Source organism: Nothoprocta perdicaria, unplaced genomic scaffold, assembly GCF_003342845.1.
Source record: "Nothoprocta perdicaria isolate Ctin4 unplaced genomic scaffold, notPer1 scaffold_313, whole genome shotgun sequence".
Taxonomy (NCBI): domain Eukaryota; kingdom Metazoa; phylum Chordata; class Aves; order Tinamiformes; family Tinamidae; genus Nothoprocta; species Nothoprocta perdicaria.
The window spans coordinates 697508-717642 of record NW_020455548.1 but is presented as its reverse complement, the minus strand read 5'-3'; the positions used below and the strand labels follow the sequence as shown (position 1 = coordinate 717642).

General features: G+C 45.1%; 1 protein-coding gene across 1 annotated transcript in view; it reads right to left on the bottom strand.

Moving 5' to 3' along the window:
• Positions 1–20135, bottom strand: part of FRAS1 (Fraser extracellular matrix complex subunit 1) — a 96239-nt gene that overhangs the window by 33740 nt on the left and 42364 nt on the right. Inside the window, exons 22-31 of the mRNA XM_026042767.1 lie at positions 18997–19143; positions 17637–17777; positions 17349–17489; positions 17061–17201; positions 16328–16598; positions 15087–15171; positions 12182–12508; positions 8073–8226; positions 4434–4612; positions 2850–2966 (exon numbers count right to left, since the gene is read on the bottom strand). Of these exons, the coding sequence (XP_025898552.1) occupies positions 2850–2966; positions 4434–4612; positions 8073–8226; positions 12182–12508; positions 15087–15171; positions 16328–16598; positions 17061–17201; positions 17349–17489; positions 17637–17777; positions 18997–19143 (1703 nt within the window). The remainder of the gene's footprint in view (positions 1–2849; positions 2967–4433; positions 4613–8072; positions 8227–12181; positions 12509–15086; positions 15172–16327; positions 16599–17060; positions 17202–17348; positions 17490–17636; positions 17778–18996; positions 19144–20135) is intronic.

The following is a 20135-nucleotide window of genomic DNA, read 5'->3' as shown; positions in this document are numbered from 1 at the left end:
AAAGATATTTAACTTGCACATATTTGTGAAGCTTAATCCAGCCGAATAACAGGTATGAGAAACCACCAAGTTTAATACTTCAGCTGGGTAGGAAAGGCCTCCAGCTCATTTCATAATCACTAACCAAATACAGAGGAGTACAAGCTAAATTAAGGATACGGGCAATTAATTCATCTGCTTCAGAACAAGTGATGATCATCTGCAGCAGCTCCAAAACGAATTACAGTTTTCCACCTCACACATCTTGCACAACCCAGTGAATACCGAGCTGGGCAGGACTGTGATGCCACCCTGCCAATGCACACCCCATTCTGCCAGCCTTATGTGCCAGAGCAGATTTGTAGAAAGGCAAAAGGTCCTGACAGAGCAGCTCAGTGCCCTACAAATGCCACCAGTCTCCCAGATGGACTGTGAAAGCAGTGCCAGTTCCCCTGACTCTCTTCAGTTTTCACTCAAATCCAGCATAAGAGACGGCACAGCTTGTGAGTGACACTCGTAATGCAGTAAATAAGACCCTGTCAGTCCTTCTTAGATGGGCAAGTGTCCCATTTCTAACCAGAATCAAAAGCCACAAAGTTTCATTGTGACATCGGCATTGTCATCGACAGCCCTGTATAAAGAAGGTAAGCTCAAAATTAACAGCAGGGTCTTATTCATATCGCCAATCTGGAAAGCGTATGGAGGACCTGCGGAATTGTCCCTGTCCTCCACAAAGCCCATCTCCGTGTGCGTTCAGCTAGAGAGAAGCTCACTCTCCTATCACTAATCCCATCAGTGGGGAGGAAGCAGGTACCCTGATGCATTACTGAAGAAGGAAACACTACAGATGCCCACTTTAAACCATCCAAGTGGCACTGCACTTTCTTTGACCTTTCTCTGCAGGACGTGCAAAGACAAGACTTCGGGTATGGGAAGACCTAATGTCTTGTGCTTGCTCTTCAGCAGGGGAGGCAGCCTGACTCCGAAAGAGCCTCAAGACAGATTAACAGAACTCAATCACTCTCATGCAAGGAAATGCAATTTTATGATGAAAAGATTTAGGGTTATGATTGCTTCCTAGTTGTCTCCGAGGCATATTTGTCTCTCTCAGAGGTAGCACTTGCAGGTTGCGAGCCATCCCCTCAGTAAAACATGTTTTATGGCGCTATTGAATTCTGTGCTGTGTAATTGGCTATAAAACCCAGCACTGCACGGCTCAGCCAGACACCTCTCCCATTAATTTTGTCAAGTGACAACAACAAAAAGTCAAAAAGAGAAAGAAACATCACTGGCTATCGCTCCAAGTAGCAGGCTGAGGATGTTTTATTAGTGCCTGTAAAAGGTTGCCCCTATTTTAAACCTTGACAAGGCCCTTGTGCCATGGACTTTTCACTAATTTCTCTCCCACAGCTTCCCTCAGCCCTTCCTGGTCCTACACCTGCCAGGACTTGCTGGCTTGGAGCCCAATGCCTCTCCTGAGAAGAGACCCATCTCCCCAGGGAGGTCGGCCAGAGCTGCTCTGGGCCTGCATGGGTCCTCTCAGAGCACTTCTGTCTGTGAGGAGCACCCAAGGGCACGGGCTTTCTGTTGGATGACGCTGGCATACCCTAAATAAACTATGAGGCACAAATGGTGCCAAGATGACTGCACACGACCTCCAAGCTTGCAGATGCAGCTCTCCCAGCTCCTACCCGACGAGCTGCCCTCAGCTCTGTTCACATTTCTCCCAAGTGCTTCCCGATGTCCCACTTTCACAGCCTGTCCCGGCTCGCTGTCATCCACTGAGTGAGACCACTGTGTTGTGGGTCAAGTTCCTGATCCTCCTCCAAAACCCCCAAGGCCACCAGGCTGAGCTGATGCCTAAAACAACTGCTACTTTTAGCCTGGTTTTCTGAGCATCCCAATGGACAACCTGGGTGAAGAGACCCACAGCTCCCTCCCAATCCACACACTTGCATTCCCTTTGGGCTTTTCCTAGCCTCCCCTTTCTCCCTGAAGAAAAGAGGAGGCTAGGAAGGGGGAAAGCAGGACTACATAACCACCCCACAGCTGGGACATCAGGGAGACATGCACCAAAGCCAGAGCTCACAAAGGCAACTTTGAATTTGGAGGTCACCTTTTAAATGAAAACTCTCAGGGGAACAAAAACACAATGGAGAGAACATTGGGCTAACAAAACGGTTGTTGCCGGGGCTGATGCTTCAAGAAAAAGCCCTTCGCTTCCATGAGCAGATATAACGGGCTTGTCTGAACGTTTTCCAGAGAGGTTATAATCTGTGTTCCTGATGTCAGGATGATAGATGGAAACTTTCTGCTGTGGGTGGGCTACAATTCCGATAAATAAAGTTTGCAGTAGAATTACTGACAAGATCTGTTCATTACGGTTTCTCTAACCTGCCATTTTTCACTCTTGCCCTTCCTAATAGCTTCTCAAGAGTGTTTCAAAAATGCTAAGAATTCCATGAAAACATGTTATTTTTTTTCTCTCCTTCTCCCTTACAATTTGCACATTCATCACTTCTACTAATACCGAGTCCTCAACTTTCCTATTTTGTGGGGGGTTTCTTTATTTTTTTCCCTTTTTTTCCCTCTAAAAAACCACTCTTCTAACCTATATAGGTTTTATTTCTTTTCCCTCTTTCATTTAGGCTTGTTTTCTACTCCAGTTATCTGCCTAATAGTACCCCTTCTTCTTTAGATTTGGTTCCATCTCTGAGTGAGGCATAACAAAGTGGACGAGAGCAAGCAAAGGAGTCGATATGGGGCGGTTATTTCTGCTCTGCGGGAGGCTCTGCTCGCTGGGCACAGCACAGCAGTGGCAGCAGGGGGGACACAGCCAACAGCCGTGGGTGGCTTCGGTTCACACTTACAGCCATGTGCAGAGAGGAGCCGAGGGAAAGCTGAGGTGCTCTGGGCGTCCGGGGCAGGATGGCGACGTTGAACACGTGGCTTTCCGTGCTGGCTGGCGGAGCCGCGGAGCTGGACACCTGGGAAAGAAGGATCACCCCAGTGGACATCTGGCCAAGGATGCCACTGCGTTTCTAGAGCACTTTCATGCTTCCCCTCTCCTCTCTTCCTAGGTAGGCACCTCCTCAGCACACGAACAGAAATGATGAGGGGGTTTAAACCTTGCTGCCACTCTCACAGTGATCACCAGTTGGCCTGTAAATCTGAAAATAACTGGTCAACGGCAGCACCAACACCTGGCAGTGACTCCCTTTGATGTCCACCCACCAAGTCCCATCTTCCAAGAGAGCCTGAGCTTGGGTTTGACACAAGACACCCGTGCAGGCTGCAGGCACCGCTTCAGTATCAAAATTAATCCACCTATAGCTAGTTCCTCATAGCATGCTTGCAATAATGAGGTGTAAAGCAAATAAACACAGCTAAATTTGCCAAAATCCAGAGGGTCGCCACAGGGATAATCCTGAGAATGTTTACAGCAGCCCTTGGTAAAGTCCAACAAACTGCAGCCCCTCTTTGCTACACTCAGTTACGGACTGATCTTTGGGCAAGTGCATCCATCCACCCTTGACTACAATAGGACTGAAGATCCTCAGGAGCAAGAATGATTTTCAGCAATTTTAAGAAAATGCACAAAATTGCTCTGCTGAATTAAATAAAATTATTTTCGGTTTTTGCTGGACCTGTTTTGAGTTGCTGTCTGAATGGTAATTGCCAAAGTACTGATAAAAATGTGTCAGCCTTGCCTGAGATGCCCTAATCCACTATTCAAGACTCAGGGTGTTATGGTCTCCTGATGGGACCGGTGTAATCATGGTCTCTCACTAGGGCTCTCCATACAATTATTGCTACTGCTCCAAGACACTAAAAACAAACATTCGACTCATGCAAAATGCGTTCTCCATAATAGCAACACAGCAATTAAATTAAAAGTTAGCTTGTTCAACATCTGACACTCACAACTTCCTCATTATCACTTATGTTAATTACTTTAGAAATTACCTTAATTGCCTCTCCGGTGCTACAGGAGTAGCTCCTGAGCTGTAAACCAAATTGTAACAAACACTGCAAGCGAGTGTTCGTGTTGGCTGAGTGATATGGGAGGCTGTTAAACCTTCCAAGCAAACAGCAAGGACCTGCCTGAGGAATTTTATGGTCATTAAGCCTGTGGGGAGGGGGGATTTATTTTAGTATTACATCTGCTGGAGAGTATTGTACCATTATGTTTGCTCGGAAGAAGGAGAGTAGCCTGTAGCAAAAATTAAGGTATTAGTTGAGGGACTCCAGGAAGTAGGAAAGCTGCTCGGTTTTGAGGCTTACAATACCCATATAATTAAGGGGAAAAAAATTCAGAGCACTTTGCACTTGGAGTAAACACTCCAGGTTTTAGGAGAGGCCAATGTATTTTCCAAGCAGAACCAACACGTGAAACACGTCTGAAGTGCAAAGGCAACTGAAGATTTATGGCAACAAAACATGCCCACAAGTACCTGGAACTGGAAGGAGTCGCTCTCCACTTGAGACCCAGAGTGCCTGTACCACACAATGCCTTCATTGATGTCCTGCTGGGTAAAAGATGTTGTAGGAGAAACTGCTCTTCCATCAGGCAAAAGCTGCCGCGCGCTTGCCGGGCTGTCTGCAGGCATTGGCACCAGAAGCACAACTTCCCCTGGGAAAAGCAGAGAAGAGCAGCCAGGGTGAGAAAACAAGACAGCCAGATGCCCTTCGCCAACTATCGCACATCTCAAGACAAGTGTCCTCAGTTGCTCTTAGTCTTCTCTGTACAGCATGACTAGAAGTAATAACAGTAGAGCTCCTAAGAGTCACATAAGACCTTGTAATATCCCAGTGAAGCCAGGAAACATTATTCTCTGCTTAGTCAAAGCCAGAGCTAGTAACCTGGGTGAAGACCCAGGGGAAAAGCCCAGAGAACTGCTCAGAGGAGTGCCAAGAACAGAACCGGGAACTTCAAAACACAGTTGTCCCCACTGACCAGCACGGTCAACCTAGAGACAATAAACTGCACAGAAAAAGAAAAGCAAGGGACACTCCTCACTGTCATGAGCCTTTCTGAAGGGACGAGAAGGAAGACAGAAACAATGAAAAATCACTGCGGCAGGTTATCCTCCTTTCCTCCAAGGGCACAAGTTAAGTATCAGCACACAGTATGCTCGTTTTTTCAAGGACCTTTTTCCCCAGCTCTTCTGGGTACTTTTTATCCCCAAGAGTTTTCTCATCCAATTTCTCTAAACAGAAACCTTTCATTGAAGACAAGCTCTTGAATAGATATAGCATAGGCTGTTGAAAAAGTCTGGGTGTCCTGGTTTATAGCTCCCGCTCAAAAGAATATCTAGCTTTTATACCTGTGACATTCAGCTTATTTCTGATTTTCGATTGAGGAAGTCATTCTCAGCTAGACTGAGCTGTCATGGTCTTCACTGGACATATGCTGGAGAACAGCTGAGTTCAGTATGTGAAGAGCCAAGTGCCATTCACCATGCGAAGGAAATCAAAATCTGGGACAGTAATTTCATTAAGTCAAACCCAATGCAAATGTTTTCCCAAACCACATGCATGAATAAAACCAATCTGACAGGACTATGCTATCAGAATATATGACATATTTTTGTATTTTACAGTATTATTTGCTTGCTTGGGAGTTAACATATAATCTGTGAAAAAAAAAATAGAATTCTCCTCCATCTTTACTATTCTTGGTTATAGATAATTTAACCGCTATCTAAATAACTTTAGTTGTGCATTGGTAGTCTCTAACAGACTCTGAGAGTATCCCTCATGGCTACCAATTCAGAAGTACATATATTATAAATCACTTCAACTCTCCTTACAGCATTAATCATTCTATTATGCAAAACACCCATCAGAAGCTCCCTCAGCTCATTTCCCAGAGCTACACTCAAACAGTGAGAGTTATAAAAGAGTAATTCAGCATGCTGAAATACACATTTCTACTTAATCATCAAACTCTGAGCTAATATTCCCTTATCAGTGAATACCATCCTAATTACATTCCCAATCTGATGCTTCTGCCCATGAGAGTTTACCACCTTAATCTTGGAGGGTTTCCTACAGATGTTCTCGCATACTCAAAGGAGTGGGGACCTGCAAGATTGTTTACCCCTCCCAAAGTAAGAGCACAAGCAGTTAGACCATATAGGAGCTTTAAGGAAGATTCATGTCCATGCGCCTTGTTATAAATGAATATTTAACTCGATTGTAACGAACACCTCTGTGATGCCTGCTTCATTTATAATGATCATTTCAACCAGAAAATAAACAAGCAAAAAACCACAGTAAAGCACCTATTGATGCATTACGTACATGAATGTAAGTGGCAAGTGTTCACACGGGCAATTTATGTCTGAGACACATAAGAGATTATGCAGTTGCCATTTCCAGAGCTGTTTAGAGGATCCTTTCTTTTTGAAGAGTCTGGACACTTGGATCATTTTTAATCGGCTTTAGAGACTTCATCCTCCAAGAATGCTTGCCATGTGGAAGAGCTCAGGGTATAACAATAGCTACTCATATAGAAACGTGTAATAAGCCACCCCGAGGTATCCTACGTGCCCAAAGGAGAGCCAGGGAGGACAGCGACCCTATTTCTAGCAATAAGGCAAGAACCTCACCAAAGAGATCATGAGGAAGAGTCCCTGCTCCCTGGCCCCTCCAGTACCAAAGCAAATCAACTCTGCAGAAGAGAAAGATCTGGGCAGATAGACGTCTTCCCTGCCTCCCTTCTGAGCTAATCTCTTTCATTTGGCTGCGAGGTCCTGAAATAAAGGACAAGGAGCATTCGTGGTCTATGCACTTTTGTTCCGGAAATGTAGTAGCTGGTTCTGAAACGGTTTATTTCTTATGTACAATCCAATGATTCTACGGGTACAAATATCTTCTCCATGAGTCACATACCAAGATAGGCAGATAAGCCCTCCTTCATTAAGGATATATTTCCAGCATTTCTTTGTCTTGAATTTTTCCGCACTGTGCAATAGTGTTTTATGAAACTTTGAAGATTATTGATTCTTGTTGCTTATTCATCACCTGCAGCTATAAACCTGTTCGTCTTACTGCAATTAATTACAGAAGAGATAATTATGATGATATAAATGTAAAATTATAAGTTTTGGTTAGGGTAAGGCGGCAGGAGACAAACTCCTCAGGGAAAAATTCTTGTTTTCACTTAAATGCTTATTAAAAATGCAAAGATCGTCCTTCATCTGCAGAGAACTAAAGGGGGAATATAAATTAATTACTTCCAAATTGCAAGAATAACATAATCTCTGTTTCCATCAAACACTAGCAGCTGTTAGGGAAACCAGCCTATCCTCACAGCAAAAGTTTAAAGCACAGACCTGGTGTTGTTAAAATGACTCAATAACTTTATCCATACCAGCAAATTAATAGCAATGATACCGTTTCATGCATCTTCCAAGCATGTTATTTATAGACATGACTCTGCTGAAGAAAATGATAATTCCGAGGGGGAAATTTTTTTTTCTGCTCAGGATTCCTTTCCCTCCTGCATAAAGCACCTCCTCTTTTCCACCCAGTATGTCCGAATTTCTATCTCAGTCACAAATGCCATTCCCTCCCATCCTCCTTGGCCCGAGTCCAGGGAATATTCTGAAAGCTGCAGTTCTATAGGGCGGGGAAAGGAGCTACAAACTTGTGAACGCAGCTACCCTGAAATATGAGATTGGGGCCTCCCAGCAGGAGTTTATAGATGAATGCAAATCTCACCCAATTCTTCTTGAATCAATAACACCTTCCGTTCTCAAAATCAAATATAAAGGAGTTTGGAAAGCTCAATTGTTCAAGGCAAATTTGCTCAGTAATTTCCAGAGGAAGATGTTACTCCATGCTGCTCTGAAACCAAATATTTATTCACTTATTCAGTACAATAGCCTATGGAAATACACCCTAAAATGCTGCTTGCAAATCAAATACCATGAAAGGATGACAGTCCCGTATGTCTGTGCAGAACATCCTCTCACCCAGAAGTGAGAAGAATCCACCTTACTCAGTGGTGGGAGAGTCGGGGATGTGCGGGAGAGAAAGCAACAAACTAGAGCTTGGTTTTGACAGTAAAACACAGAGGAACTTACCGTGTCTTGGCTGGTCCCCGCCAATGCTGTAGATGATCTCGGAGTCGCGGGCACCGGGGATCTCGGCCTGCAGGATCCTCTTGGAGATCTGGAGCATTCCTCCCTGGGGCACCCACACCAGCGAGTTCGTCACCAGCCGAGGGCGCCCGGCACTCTGCGTGTGGGGGGAACATCAGGAAAGGGCTTAGCTCCATGTCAGCCCTGCCGTGTGGATGGGAATGTGGCGAAGTGATAAGGATGAGGTGGAGTACTTGGGAATTCCTCACGCACTCGGCCCTGGCAGTCGGCTCTAAGAAAAGCACCTGCATCTTTAATTAGGTCCCTAGGACCTAATTCTCCCTCTGTAGAATCAATCTTGTCCACCAAGACTTGAAATTCTCTTCCTCTCCACTTTATTTCTAAAGATACACACCTGTCAAGTTTACTTGTAGAACAAGAGGCTTTGCACCTATTCAAAAGAGCAGACAAATGACACCTCTGATATCTTTACACACACCTAACTAGTCAAAATCTTAACTGCTCCATAAAAGTGATCATCATCCTCCTCATCTCCTGCTCCACACAGTGATGCATCACCCCAGGAACTGATGAACGACTCATTACTTTGCTTCCAAACCTGTACAAGAGACATTAGAAAGAGCTAGCAAGATGCTTGAGAAAGGAACACATTAAAGGATGAGTTCCCATCTCCACTTTGAGACTTCTGCTGACCTGTTCTCATCTCTTTAATACAAATCACACTGATTCTGAACAGTGCTAACCTTTAAATGCCACCAAGGCTTAGACTGGGCCAAGTCAACAGTTTATCGGCACAATGGCTGCTTTTAAAAAATAAAGAACTATAAAGAAGCCAATTAGACTTAGTTGCATCCCAGAGAGCCCTGTCAATACACAGAATGACTTTCCTCTGACTTTATTGATTAGATCACATCAACACACAGATGAGTCCTTAAGAGAAAGGCAGAATTCTGCCACAGGAGCTCAGCAACCTGGAAAGGTCAGAGTGGTCCCTGGATTTACTGGGCGAGGAAGGAAGGGAAGGACTCACCCGACTTCAGAGAGTGACAGGCAAAGTCCCACTCTTTCCAAAGAAAGTATTCCTAAATAAATTTCAATTAAACGTAAGGCCGCAGCTTGTCTATAAACACATCTCCCTTCTGCTTTTCAGTAACTGAATGATTAAATGTTTCCTCGCTGGTCACATTAAATGAGTCAGGCAGTTTCTAATCCTGCTCCCACCTGCGCTGATGCTTCCCTCCCGCAGATTAATAAAAATGCCCTCACGAGACAGCTTTGTGCTCAGTAATCTCTCTGCATACACAAGTTCTTGTCTGATCTGAGCGCTCACCCAGCGTTCAACAAACTGGGTAGCCTCGCATTAAATTTTCACACTGGGGCCTGAGCACACAGTCAGCAAACACGTGAAGGATTTAATTGCTCAGGAAAGGTGTTTTCGGGGTGCCCGGAGGCTAGCGTATCCCCCTGCTCAGCGCTTCAGCTAGCTGCTCCCAGGCAGGACAGGACACACAGCCTTGTGCTATCTCAGGAACCTTCCAGGTGACCCTCCGAGCTGCCCTTCTCCTGCGCTCATCTTCTCACTTTGCCGATGCTCCCATTAGCAAGGGATGCACAGCATGTGAGCAGGCCTGGCCTCCTCTCGCTTGTACTGGCACCTGGGACCATGTTTTCCAAGACTTAGGCTCGCTCTTCTCCATTGGAGCACCAGTGGTGGGAGAGCAAGTTTTCCCTCAAAAAAGCAGCAGCAGGTCTCAGATTGACTTCCCAGAAAGTGTAATGGTGAAGAACATCAACAGAAGCACACAGCAGTGCGAAACATTAGTAAGAGCTCCCAAAATAGAGGCCAGCTGCTCAGCTGCAGTGTATCAAATGAAGCATTTGGTCAGGGGCAAACATGGGAAATGATGTTGTGAGCAGCCAAAGGGACTTAAAAAAAAAAACATGTTGCAGAAAACAAGGCACATCCATTGCAAGTAAACAAATCCCTCTAATCCATACCCCTTGAAAGGTTCCCTTCTCCCTTCTTTTATGTTTTGTACTCACACTGCAGTGCCTCTATGGATTAACGCCTTAGAAGTATATTCTTTTCGCTCAAGGAAAAAGGAATCCTAGAAATGTCTTTTCTCTCTAGTATGTACTATATAAAACCATTCAGATATAAGAAGCTCCACGTACTTGATCTGGGTTTAGAAAGCAACCCCCAAACCTCCACAACTCTGTGCCTTTGACTGGAAAAACAGGTCTTGGCAAGCGTGCTTCATCAGCACCTTTTCAGAAGCAAGCCCTGCATCCATTTCATCTCCCAAGGCACAAGGAGGGCACTCAGGATGAGCGGGAGCTGGGGGGCTGCCAGCTCGGCGCTCACTATGCCCGGCTCTGCTCTCGCCTCTGTCACCGCCTGCGTTCTTCTCCAGCGCTGAGTGCTGCACCCAGCCCAACTGGGAGGATAACGGGAGACAAGAGAGTACAAACCTGGCTACTGTGAGACACTGGACTCAGCAATTCACCCTCATTGGCATGTACAATATGAAGCTGCTTAATCAATAGCAGAAAGAAAAGAAAGAAGAAAAACCACCTGCAAGTGTCACAAGCGAGTGGTTTCCAAGCTCTTCACAGTCCTCCTGATCTCATTCGGGCTCCTTGTCCGTGGTGTGCGTAAGGAAACCACAGGTGGGGTGGCTCATTCCAGGAGTCTGAGCAACTCCGTGCCAGCGAGGTGTGAGTCATGCCGCTAATTCTCGTTAATTGCTACCCTTGCTTCAAGAGCACCCGCAGGGTCCAAACGGGATCAGCCCCTCTGTGTGCTGGCTACATACAGACACACGTGGTGCTTGTAAGCCCTCCTTAAAACTCTCAGGTCCAAGGAGCTAGGACAGGCCTCCAATACAGCAGAGAAGACAGAAGTGGGGTAGAATCACCTCTTCTCAGCTCCTTTTTATAGAGTGGATGCACACAAAGAATGTTTAATTCTCAGATCCATGCACAGTAAGTCCCAGTAGTAAAGGACTTTTCTGGGAGCTGTATTTTTTATTCTATTCCTTCTTCACATTTATTAAGAAACAAGCAAATTCTCAGATTTTCTGCCAATTTTATTACAATACCAAGCCACAAAACCAGAACTGAAATGCTTGCGAGCCCTTCAGCAGCCTGTACTGAGAGTCCATTTTCCTGCCCTCAGACCTGTCTGACCTTCCTGGGAATCCAGCTCCTGTCACACGGCAGCTCTGACTCCAGCATCCTCAACTGTTGGGTTGCATCCTTAGACAGAGGAACCTTCTTTTTCCATGGGGATTTCCTTGCCTTGCCTTTCCCCTGACCTCATTTCATTGAGCAGTCTAATTGCCATCTTTGAATTCAGTCCAAATGCTCTTTTCAAATCTGGACTGAAATGGCTCCATTTCACAAACATATCCCCCTGCTTAGGCAGCTCAAATACTGTTGCTTATCTAAAATGTGCTCTCGAACCTGAGTGCTGCCAGCCTGATACCCTGTTTGCATTCAGATTCAAGAATGTTAGTGAGCATCTGCATCTCACACCATATTCACACCAACCCTGTGACAGGTTTATTACCACTCAAGCCTTCTCTATGCCCAAGCAATTCTTTTTCAAATCCATTGCCCTTTCCATGCTACCAAACTCTCCTCTGTACCTCCCAGAGATCTGTTTACCGAGCAACTGCAGCCCTTGAATTTTCAAGGCTGCACAATTCAAGCCGAACTGCTCCTGCTGCAACCCAAAAGCTCAGGTGACCCGCAAGCCTCCATCAACCCACCACTTCCACTCTCTCTGACCAGAGCCTGTTGGTAAGGAAGGATTTGTGACACCCCAGGGATCACAGGATCACAGAATCATGGAATGGTTGAGGTTGGAAGGGACCTCGAGCTCATTTAGTCCAACCTCTCTGCTCCAGCAGGGACACCCAGAGCATGTGGCACAGGACGGCATCCAGGCAGGTTTGAAGACCTCCAGAGAAGGAGACTCCACAACCTCCCTGGGCAGCCTGTTCCAGGGCTCTGTCACCCTCAGGGAATACAGTGATTCTCCTCTAAACCCCTCATTTGCCCGAGAGGATTCCTGTCACAGCACATACCTTGGGAGCAATCTTGATGTGGAACAGGATGTTCTGGAAGTGGTAGCCGTCGCTCACTTGCAGCAGCACAGTGTCATCCCGGCTGTCAGAGTCATCGTGAGCATAACGCAGGAGTCCCCGGGCCAGGTCATCGAGGTGGAACGTGTGGACCTCAGAAGCTGAGTCCCCTGAGCGTTTCACCAGCTGCCCGTGACGTGGGGGCTCTAACACCATCAGTGCCACATCTTGAGGATTGTCACCGTCCCTCATACCCAGCAACACGTCTGTTAGAGTTCCAGTTTCCCCTCTGCTGACAAGGAGAGCCTCGTTTCTGAGCACATATGGGGCCTGAAACACAAAAGCAGCTCTTGGGTGTTTGCTGAACCACAGCAATTTGATGAATACACTCTGGAAAGAAAGAGGTGAGGTTAAGGAAATTAGTTCTTCTCTGCAAGTCTCCTACTTCCAGACATCAGGGAGTCACTCTCCACACTTCCTCCCACATGGTTAGATCTAAGAATATCTAGCAATTTAGACTGACTTAATTATGTCAGAAGAGGTTTCTCACGCCATAGCAAGCTTATAGCAATGAAAAAAATGAGGACATTTATAAAGAAAGCAATTTATTTATCAGTCAGATTCTGTATTTCCTTTGCTCTCTGCATGGATAACAGACAAGGGACACAGTTTTGCTCTATTACTTTCCACAGAAATTCAAATGAAGATACGGATCCCTACTGTTTTGGAAGGACTACACTTTATATGTATGTCATCAGGATCAACTGGAATACAGACACTTGAGATGCTGAAGCCTTTCTTGTGTCAATAACAAGTTCAGGGTTGGACAAGACAGATACACCACATTTCCTACATGTATTAACTGCTTAGACCTCTTGCAAAACACTAATGCTTCAAAATAGGACAGAGAATAACCTGCACATGCAGAGTATCTGCTTAAAATCGCCTGTAGAGCAGAGAGGACAAAACACTGAGTGGCAGATAAGGGAGAGTGACTGACACAGCTGGGAGGTAAAGCGAGAGGCAGAAGCTTGAATAATGCTTCTAACTGAAAATGAGTCAACCACTTAGCACCAAAGGATGTGTTTTTGCTTGTCGGGAATGGATAAAGTCCACCTCAAAGAGAGCAAAACAAAACGCCTGCTCTGATGGCTGGCTGTCATCAGCATCGTTGCTTCTGTGTTTTCAAAGAGTCCACAGAGCCTTACTCATCCAGCTGCACACACGTCTTTCAAGGTTCAGACCAGTTTCTTAGTACTTAATCGTCAAGAAAGTTGTGAGGAATGTTTAAATCTACACTCTCTATTGATCTCAATAGACACCATTTACCACCAGGAATACCTCGCCTCGGGAGGGGGGCTGATCCTGCAGAGACAAAGTCAAATCCTTGGGAACATTCATCAGAGAGCTAACTGCTGCCACCTCACCTGTGTGCTGCTGATCAGAATTATTAAGGATTGACAGGCAAAATTCCTATGATTAAACTTCACTTATGTATTCTGGGGCAGTAACTGCAGCTCTTCCTTAAGTGTGGTCCTACTGAGGTAAACAAGAGATTATATTGAACAAGGATTTCAGCACTAACCAGAATCAATGTATACGCAACAGGATCAAAGTCTTGCATTTGTCTTGCACTAAAGGTCAAACTGGAACTCTTGTGGTTTCTGAAGTTATGAAAGTACTAATACAAAATAAAACTGTAAAAACAACAAAATGCAATTAAAAATAAGCTACCTCCTCTTTAGGTCCCTGATATGGAAAGATGCCATGTACTGCAAAGTCTCGAGACTTGTTGAGAACCACAGAGATTGGGCAACTCAAGGAGCTGATGCCGCTAGGAAACACTAAATGCATTAACTGGATCCTTCCATCAGGGCCTTTAGTGAGCAAGTCAGGTCCACATACACATAGAGGGACATAATATGGTTTGACTGTAACTGGAAACCTGGCCGTCATCCTTCTTTTCTTTAGCTCTGGCTCCCTATTACTGACAGGCCTGATTCAGCATTCAGCCTTCCAGTGAAGTAATTTAAGAAATTAACTTATTTAACCACTCCAGTGGTGGGTGGTTTTGTGTCTGGAAGTGCAGACACCATCATGTGCTTCATGCTGAGTACAGCAGGAACATCGCTAGCAGCTCAGATCAATGATGAACCTCCAAGGGGGTGGGATGAAAAGCCTTTCTGAGCCCATGCAGCTAGGCTGGTTTTGAACAACTCACCTTTCCTGTAATGCTCTGCCTCTCCCCAACACACGTCTCATGCATCTCTTCATGACCTGTCTTTCAGAGACCCCTCTTGGAAAAGGAGTCCAGTATGTACAGCCTCTAACCACTCTATCGGAGAGAGCTCTACACAATCCTGTGCCACAGATTTTAAATAAGGAGACAGGGACACTTGACAGTACCATCAACTTGATTGCAGTGTTGAATAGTTTGAGACACACACATGGAAGAAGCACCACTTGAAATAGCCTGTGCTCATTTAATTTCCAACTACCCTGGAACAGAGCATTTAAGTAAATGCTCTCAACTGTCAAAGTGTCCCTACCATCGGGATCAATCATCATTCAGTGACCCTGCAGTAAGAGACTGAGCAACTAGACCGTCCACTGATCCAAAGAATAATTTAAACAGTAAGGACTCCTTAGCCCGCACTGATAATTGCTCTATGATTGCACAGCCACAATTCCCAGCACAAGTAAATTACATGGGCCACCTTCTTCATTCACTTACCCCTGTCCTGCTCTTTCAAATCACTCTTGACTGCCTTGCAACCAAGTGACAGTTGAGTCTAATGTGACCTGATCATCAGCTACTGCTCTAACCAGCTCCTTTGCTATGAGCACAAGGAAGTAGGGCTCCAAAAGGTGCAAAAATTGGGGTTGTTTGCAAGCTTTGTTATATTACCTGTGTTGAAAGTGCTTGAATGTTGACCACCTCGGGATAGGAGAAGAACTGCCGATCGCTGACCTTCAGGGAAAACTGCCCTTTCCTAAACAAATCCCCCAAACCACAGGACAATATAAATGAATTGTGCTTTCACAGAACACAATAACGATAAACTACTATACATTCAGTAAAAATGACTCACATAGGGACAGATGCTTTAGATTAAGTTTTTGCACTTAACGTCTTTATAGGATCTTTTCTGAAGATTCACAACATACAATAAAATACTGTCATCTCACTTCAAGTATGTAATAACATATCTCATTTCCATCTGTGTGTTACCTACATAGGTAATTTATCCAAGATTAAGTGCTGATTCTAAATGTCAGCTAGTCTCTGCTAAAGAAAAATGCCAATTTTCTGGTTTCAACACAGCAGTTCCCAGTCTTCAGCAACTTTGCTTCCTACTTACTTTTGCAAAGTGCCACCCTCGAACAAAACACCTTGGACATAAAGAAACTGCTTTTCTCAAGACCAGAGTCCAAAAGTTATTGTGGTGATTAGAGAGCAAAGACAAAAGCCATATGCTGCTGCATATGACTGGTGAGCATTAGCTAATCCTTGGCATCAGAGGGACACTCTGAAAGTCTTCCTGAAACTAATGGGTCAAAGGCAACTTTAGGCAAGCAGAAATCTAGAAAACTACATGGATTGCAGTCTAGTCCCAAGGTTTTACGGTGCTGTAAAGCGAGTGTAGAATTTGGCAGTGCCACTGGCTCAGTGCCTGGCAGCCAGAGGGAATTTGCTTCCTTGCAGCGTGAGCACTGCCAGGTGCTAATCACCTCTAATGGTCCCAAGAAACTAACAGAGTGCAGGCTACAGGCAAAGCAGCAGCTAATGCTGTCAAGCACAGTTGTGACATTTGTGTTCATGACTGTATCAAAAAAATTGTCGTAAGAGTCAGCATAATATGCCAGTATTTATCAGCCAAAGAAAGAGTATTCTAAAGACAAGATAGATCTTGCATTCCCAAAGCACAACAGATTGGCAGCTGTATCGCAGCAAAAATTTATACCACATAGAGAAAAGTTTTGCACCGTCCTTTATATTATAACACAGTATCTCTGAAATACAGCAATACTGTTTTTAGCAGATATGCATCTCATCATAAGGACATTTTCACATGACAAGGGAATGCCTGCTCTCCAGATATGCCCGTTTTCTGAAGGCAAGGGTTTATAGAGACTGTCACTAGTCACCTGGATTTCTCTTTGCTGTGCACAAAGCGGACTCTCTTCTCCTTGACATCCTTGTAGCTGAAGTGGTCGCCTTTCCTCAGGTGCACCTCTTTGCCATCCGCCACCATCACCAGTTTGCCGTTGGAGGGAGCACTGTCCACGTGGAACAAGAGCTGTCCTGGGTCACCACCCGTGCCATGTACCTCTAGTAAGGAGAGGTCTAGGGGCTTTACCCCACCAATCCCTACTGTGAGGGTACTGGTCACCCGGAAACTCAAATGATGCTTGCCATCTAAAAAGAGAGATGATATTAATTCCCACTATGACTGTGAGAGACTTGGGCAACTCACTTTCCATCTTCAGTTCCCACCATCAAAACTAAAAACCAACACACACTGACACACCCTGCATATGAACTAATTAATGTCCATGTGCTAATAGGAACACGCAAAAGGCACTGCAGTTGATTCAATGAAGTATTGCCCTATGACATTTTTTATTGTTGTTTTGTATTGATGATAAAGGAAAATACAATACCGTGACTGAAAAGACCTAGGCAAAATGGGTAATTTCCCTTAGATATCCATGTTCACGCACATTTTATACAATAAAAGAGTTGCAATAAAAGGGCTGCCTGCTCCCAGTGGCTAACAAAACAGCTCCAAAAACATCTCTGAAAAAAAACATTTATCTTTGATCCTAAAATTTGCTGGAATTCTGCCGGGACAGCTGCCTTACCACAGGGGACACTCACCTTCACACTCTCTGGTCCACACATTTTCATAGAAATCCTGGCCACAGGCAGAAACACACATCTTGTTCTTCAGGAAGGTGCTGCTGTCACAGAGGTGACACAGGCTGCCACTGACACACTCCAAGCACCCGTGAGGACAAGCTGAATTTAGATGAAAAGCAGAACCCCATCAATACAGCATCAAAAGTGCTTCCTCTTTGCCCATACTCTTCTGAGAGAGGCAGCAGTGACCAGAACATAGACCACAACCCCCATCCCTCTCCGCCACCTCTCTCCCGTTTTGCTCACCTATGCATTTTCGTTGTGTCTCCTCTGCATAATAACGTTTCCCACAGTCAAGAACACAACGAGTGTCCAGGAGGAAGAACGGGGCTTCGCAGAGGTTGCAGGCCTCCGGTTGCTGACACTGAAGGCAGTGCTCATCACACCCTACAAATCGTGGAGAAAGAACTCAGCTGCTTCCTGCACGGGGCCGAATGCACCTGCCTTCCAAGGGCAGGACAGGCACACGCTGGAGACCAGCAGGGCAAACGTGTTGTTAACAGTGATTAGAAGCAAAGCTCGAGATGAACTCACTCTGGCACGTGTCTGCCTCCTTGTAGAAAGCTAAGGGGCACTGTTCCAGGCAAGTTCCTTCATGGAGAACGTAGCCATCCATGCACTGCAGGCAGTCGGTCCTCTGGGGGCCTTTACAAGCATTGCAGCTCCAGTCGCACTCTGGAAGAAGAGAATTCAATGTAGGGCAGCCCTCCCCAGGGAGTACAGCTCACCCCACACAAACGCCGAGCACCTTTGGGACCTATGAGCTAGGGGAGTATGATCACAAACAGCAGAGAAAGAATTGCTTAAGAGATACTAAAAAGAAAGTATGATTTGAACCGAGTGACTTCTTACAACATAACATACATCCTCTTTTTCCACCTCTTGGCCTTAACATGTCAGATTCCAACTGGTTTATCTTTTGTTCAGCATTCCAACCCATGCGACATGGGTGCAGCTCCGTAGCTTGTAGAGCCTGATTTTACCCTGAAAGCATCAACACTCCTTCTCTTATAACTCTGGGTCTGTTGTTCATTAATAATTATCCAGTTCATTAATAATTATCGAGTCTACTTGATCAATCTCGTCCCTTGCAAATGCAGCACCTTCTGGGATGCCCAAGGCTCTTCTAACCACTTTGACCACAAGAGAATGAAATCATTGTCCCTTGCCCTCCAATGCCACCCTGAGGAGTCACAAGTCCAGAAACGCAGCAGTTACTGCTTGGATCACATATGTCTCCAGGTGCCCTTGCATTATCCCTCCTCAATTCCTCCCTCCAGATACTAAGAGAGAGAACCAAGTAGAAACGAGCACTGAACAAGTCACTGCTATTAAATCCTCAGGTGGTGGCATTCTGCAATACAGCCGTTATCCTCACTTATTACCATCAACAAAGGCTCTCCCTGGGAGTTCTCGAAGTCTTTCAAGTCATGGGTCTTTGAAATCACTCCCAAACATTGTTGCTGCAGTCATCCAGCAATGCAGTAGTTAAGAAGTCAAAGAAAAGCAGGTAAGTACACAAGGCCCTACCAGCACTCTAAAAAAAGAAGGGCCAGGTAAGCTCACTCGGTATTCAGCTGACCCATGCCTAAAGGAATTGCACGACCTGACCCTTGAAAAGTTTCCTGGCTCACTTATGGAATCATTTACAAGAGACGGATTTGCAATAATCTTGTTTTTCACTGCAAGGTTGAAGTATGTGACAACAGCTTGCTGCAAAAGAGGAAAACTGCAGACACCACACAAGTGGCCTGTTACTAAACAACTGCCCCCTCACACATGCTTTTTATAGTAGGCCACCTGTACAGATCATGCTGCAGATTATACCAAAGTATTAGCCCCGTTTGTTGCAATTATTATTTTTTTTTCTTTAAGCCAGCCAAGAATTTTTCACCTCTGCAGGTCTTGGTGGAAAAATCAAGATAATACTGCTGGGCACAGCTCTCGTACTGGCATTCTCCAAACAGCAGGACCTTGGCAGGATCTCTGCAAGACGTACAGCCCGCGGCTGACTCGCAGCTCAGGCACTGGCTGTTGCAAGCTGTGGAAGGAGAAAGGAAAGAACTGTAATTATTGAGAGACCAGCCAACTGTACAAGTAAAAATGATTTTTTCCTGTAGCTTCTCTGTGCCAGGTCCTTGCAGAGAGACACCTGTGGAGACTTCAGGTTCTGCTTCTTGCATCTTTCCTGACAACTTCAAAAGTGTAAAGTCTCCCTTAGTTTGTAAAAGACATGTACATCTCCTCGGAGACCTTCATAACACTGCTCCTAGGCACTGCATCTCTCTCTCCTCTGCAATGATCAGGATAAAAGATGGAACTTGAATGCAGATCTCCAAATAAGAGCTCTCCTTGTCTCTGTTTTGCTATTCTTGTTTTGCTGTTGCTGTTCTTTTTAAGCGTGCTATGTTTTAAATGATTATTGATTTAAGTCATGAAGACACATGTTTTAGAGACCATAATGATCTGCTTCACTCAAATGAGCAACCCCTCAGGGAACCAGAGGCCCATCAAATTTCACGTATTGTTTCCTATTTCTCTAGTTGGCCAATTTGAAATTTTGGAATCCAGGGAAGCAAATAGCAAGGCCAAGAAAAAAATAATTTGGGAATTTACTGAATCTAGGATCAAAGTCCAGAGGGTCAAAATACTTCAACTCTCCTCTTTGGCACCCAGGGTCTGACCTTTGCAGGAGCTACATTAATAACCAAGTGATATCAGGGCTCTTTGCTAATTCACAGAAGAAGGTTTAATACTACTGTGAAGGACTGACAAATATTTCCCAGCACTTGGCCCCACGTGCTGAAAGCCCACTCAGATACTGGTGAGACAAAGTGGTACAAAAATAATCAGCCACTTCCAAAGATTCACAGCACATTGCAACTGCATGTGGAGAAAACTCATGGAGATTTGCATGTCTGCTTTACACAAAATTAAAAAAAAATGTAATTCCCATGCTGGCAAACACTGCAATGGCCCGTGCTAAAGGACTTTTAATACCTTTTAAAGCAAGCTGAGCACTGCTGTCTCCAC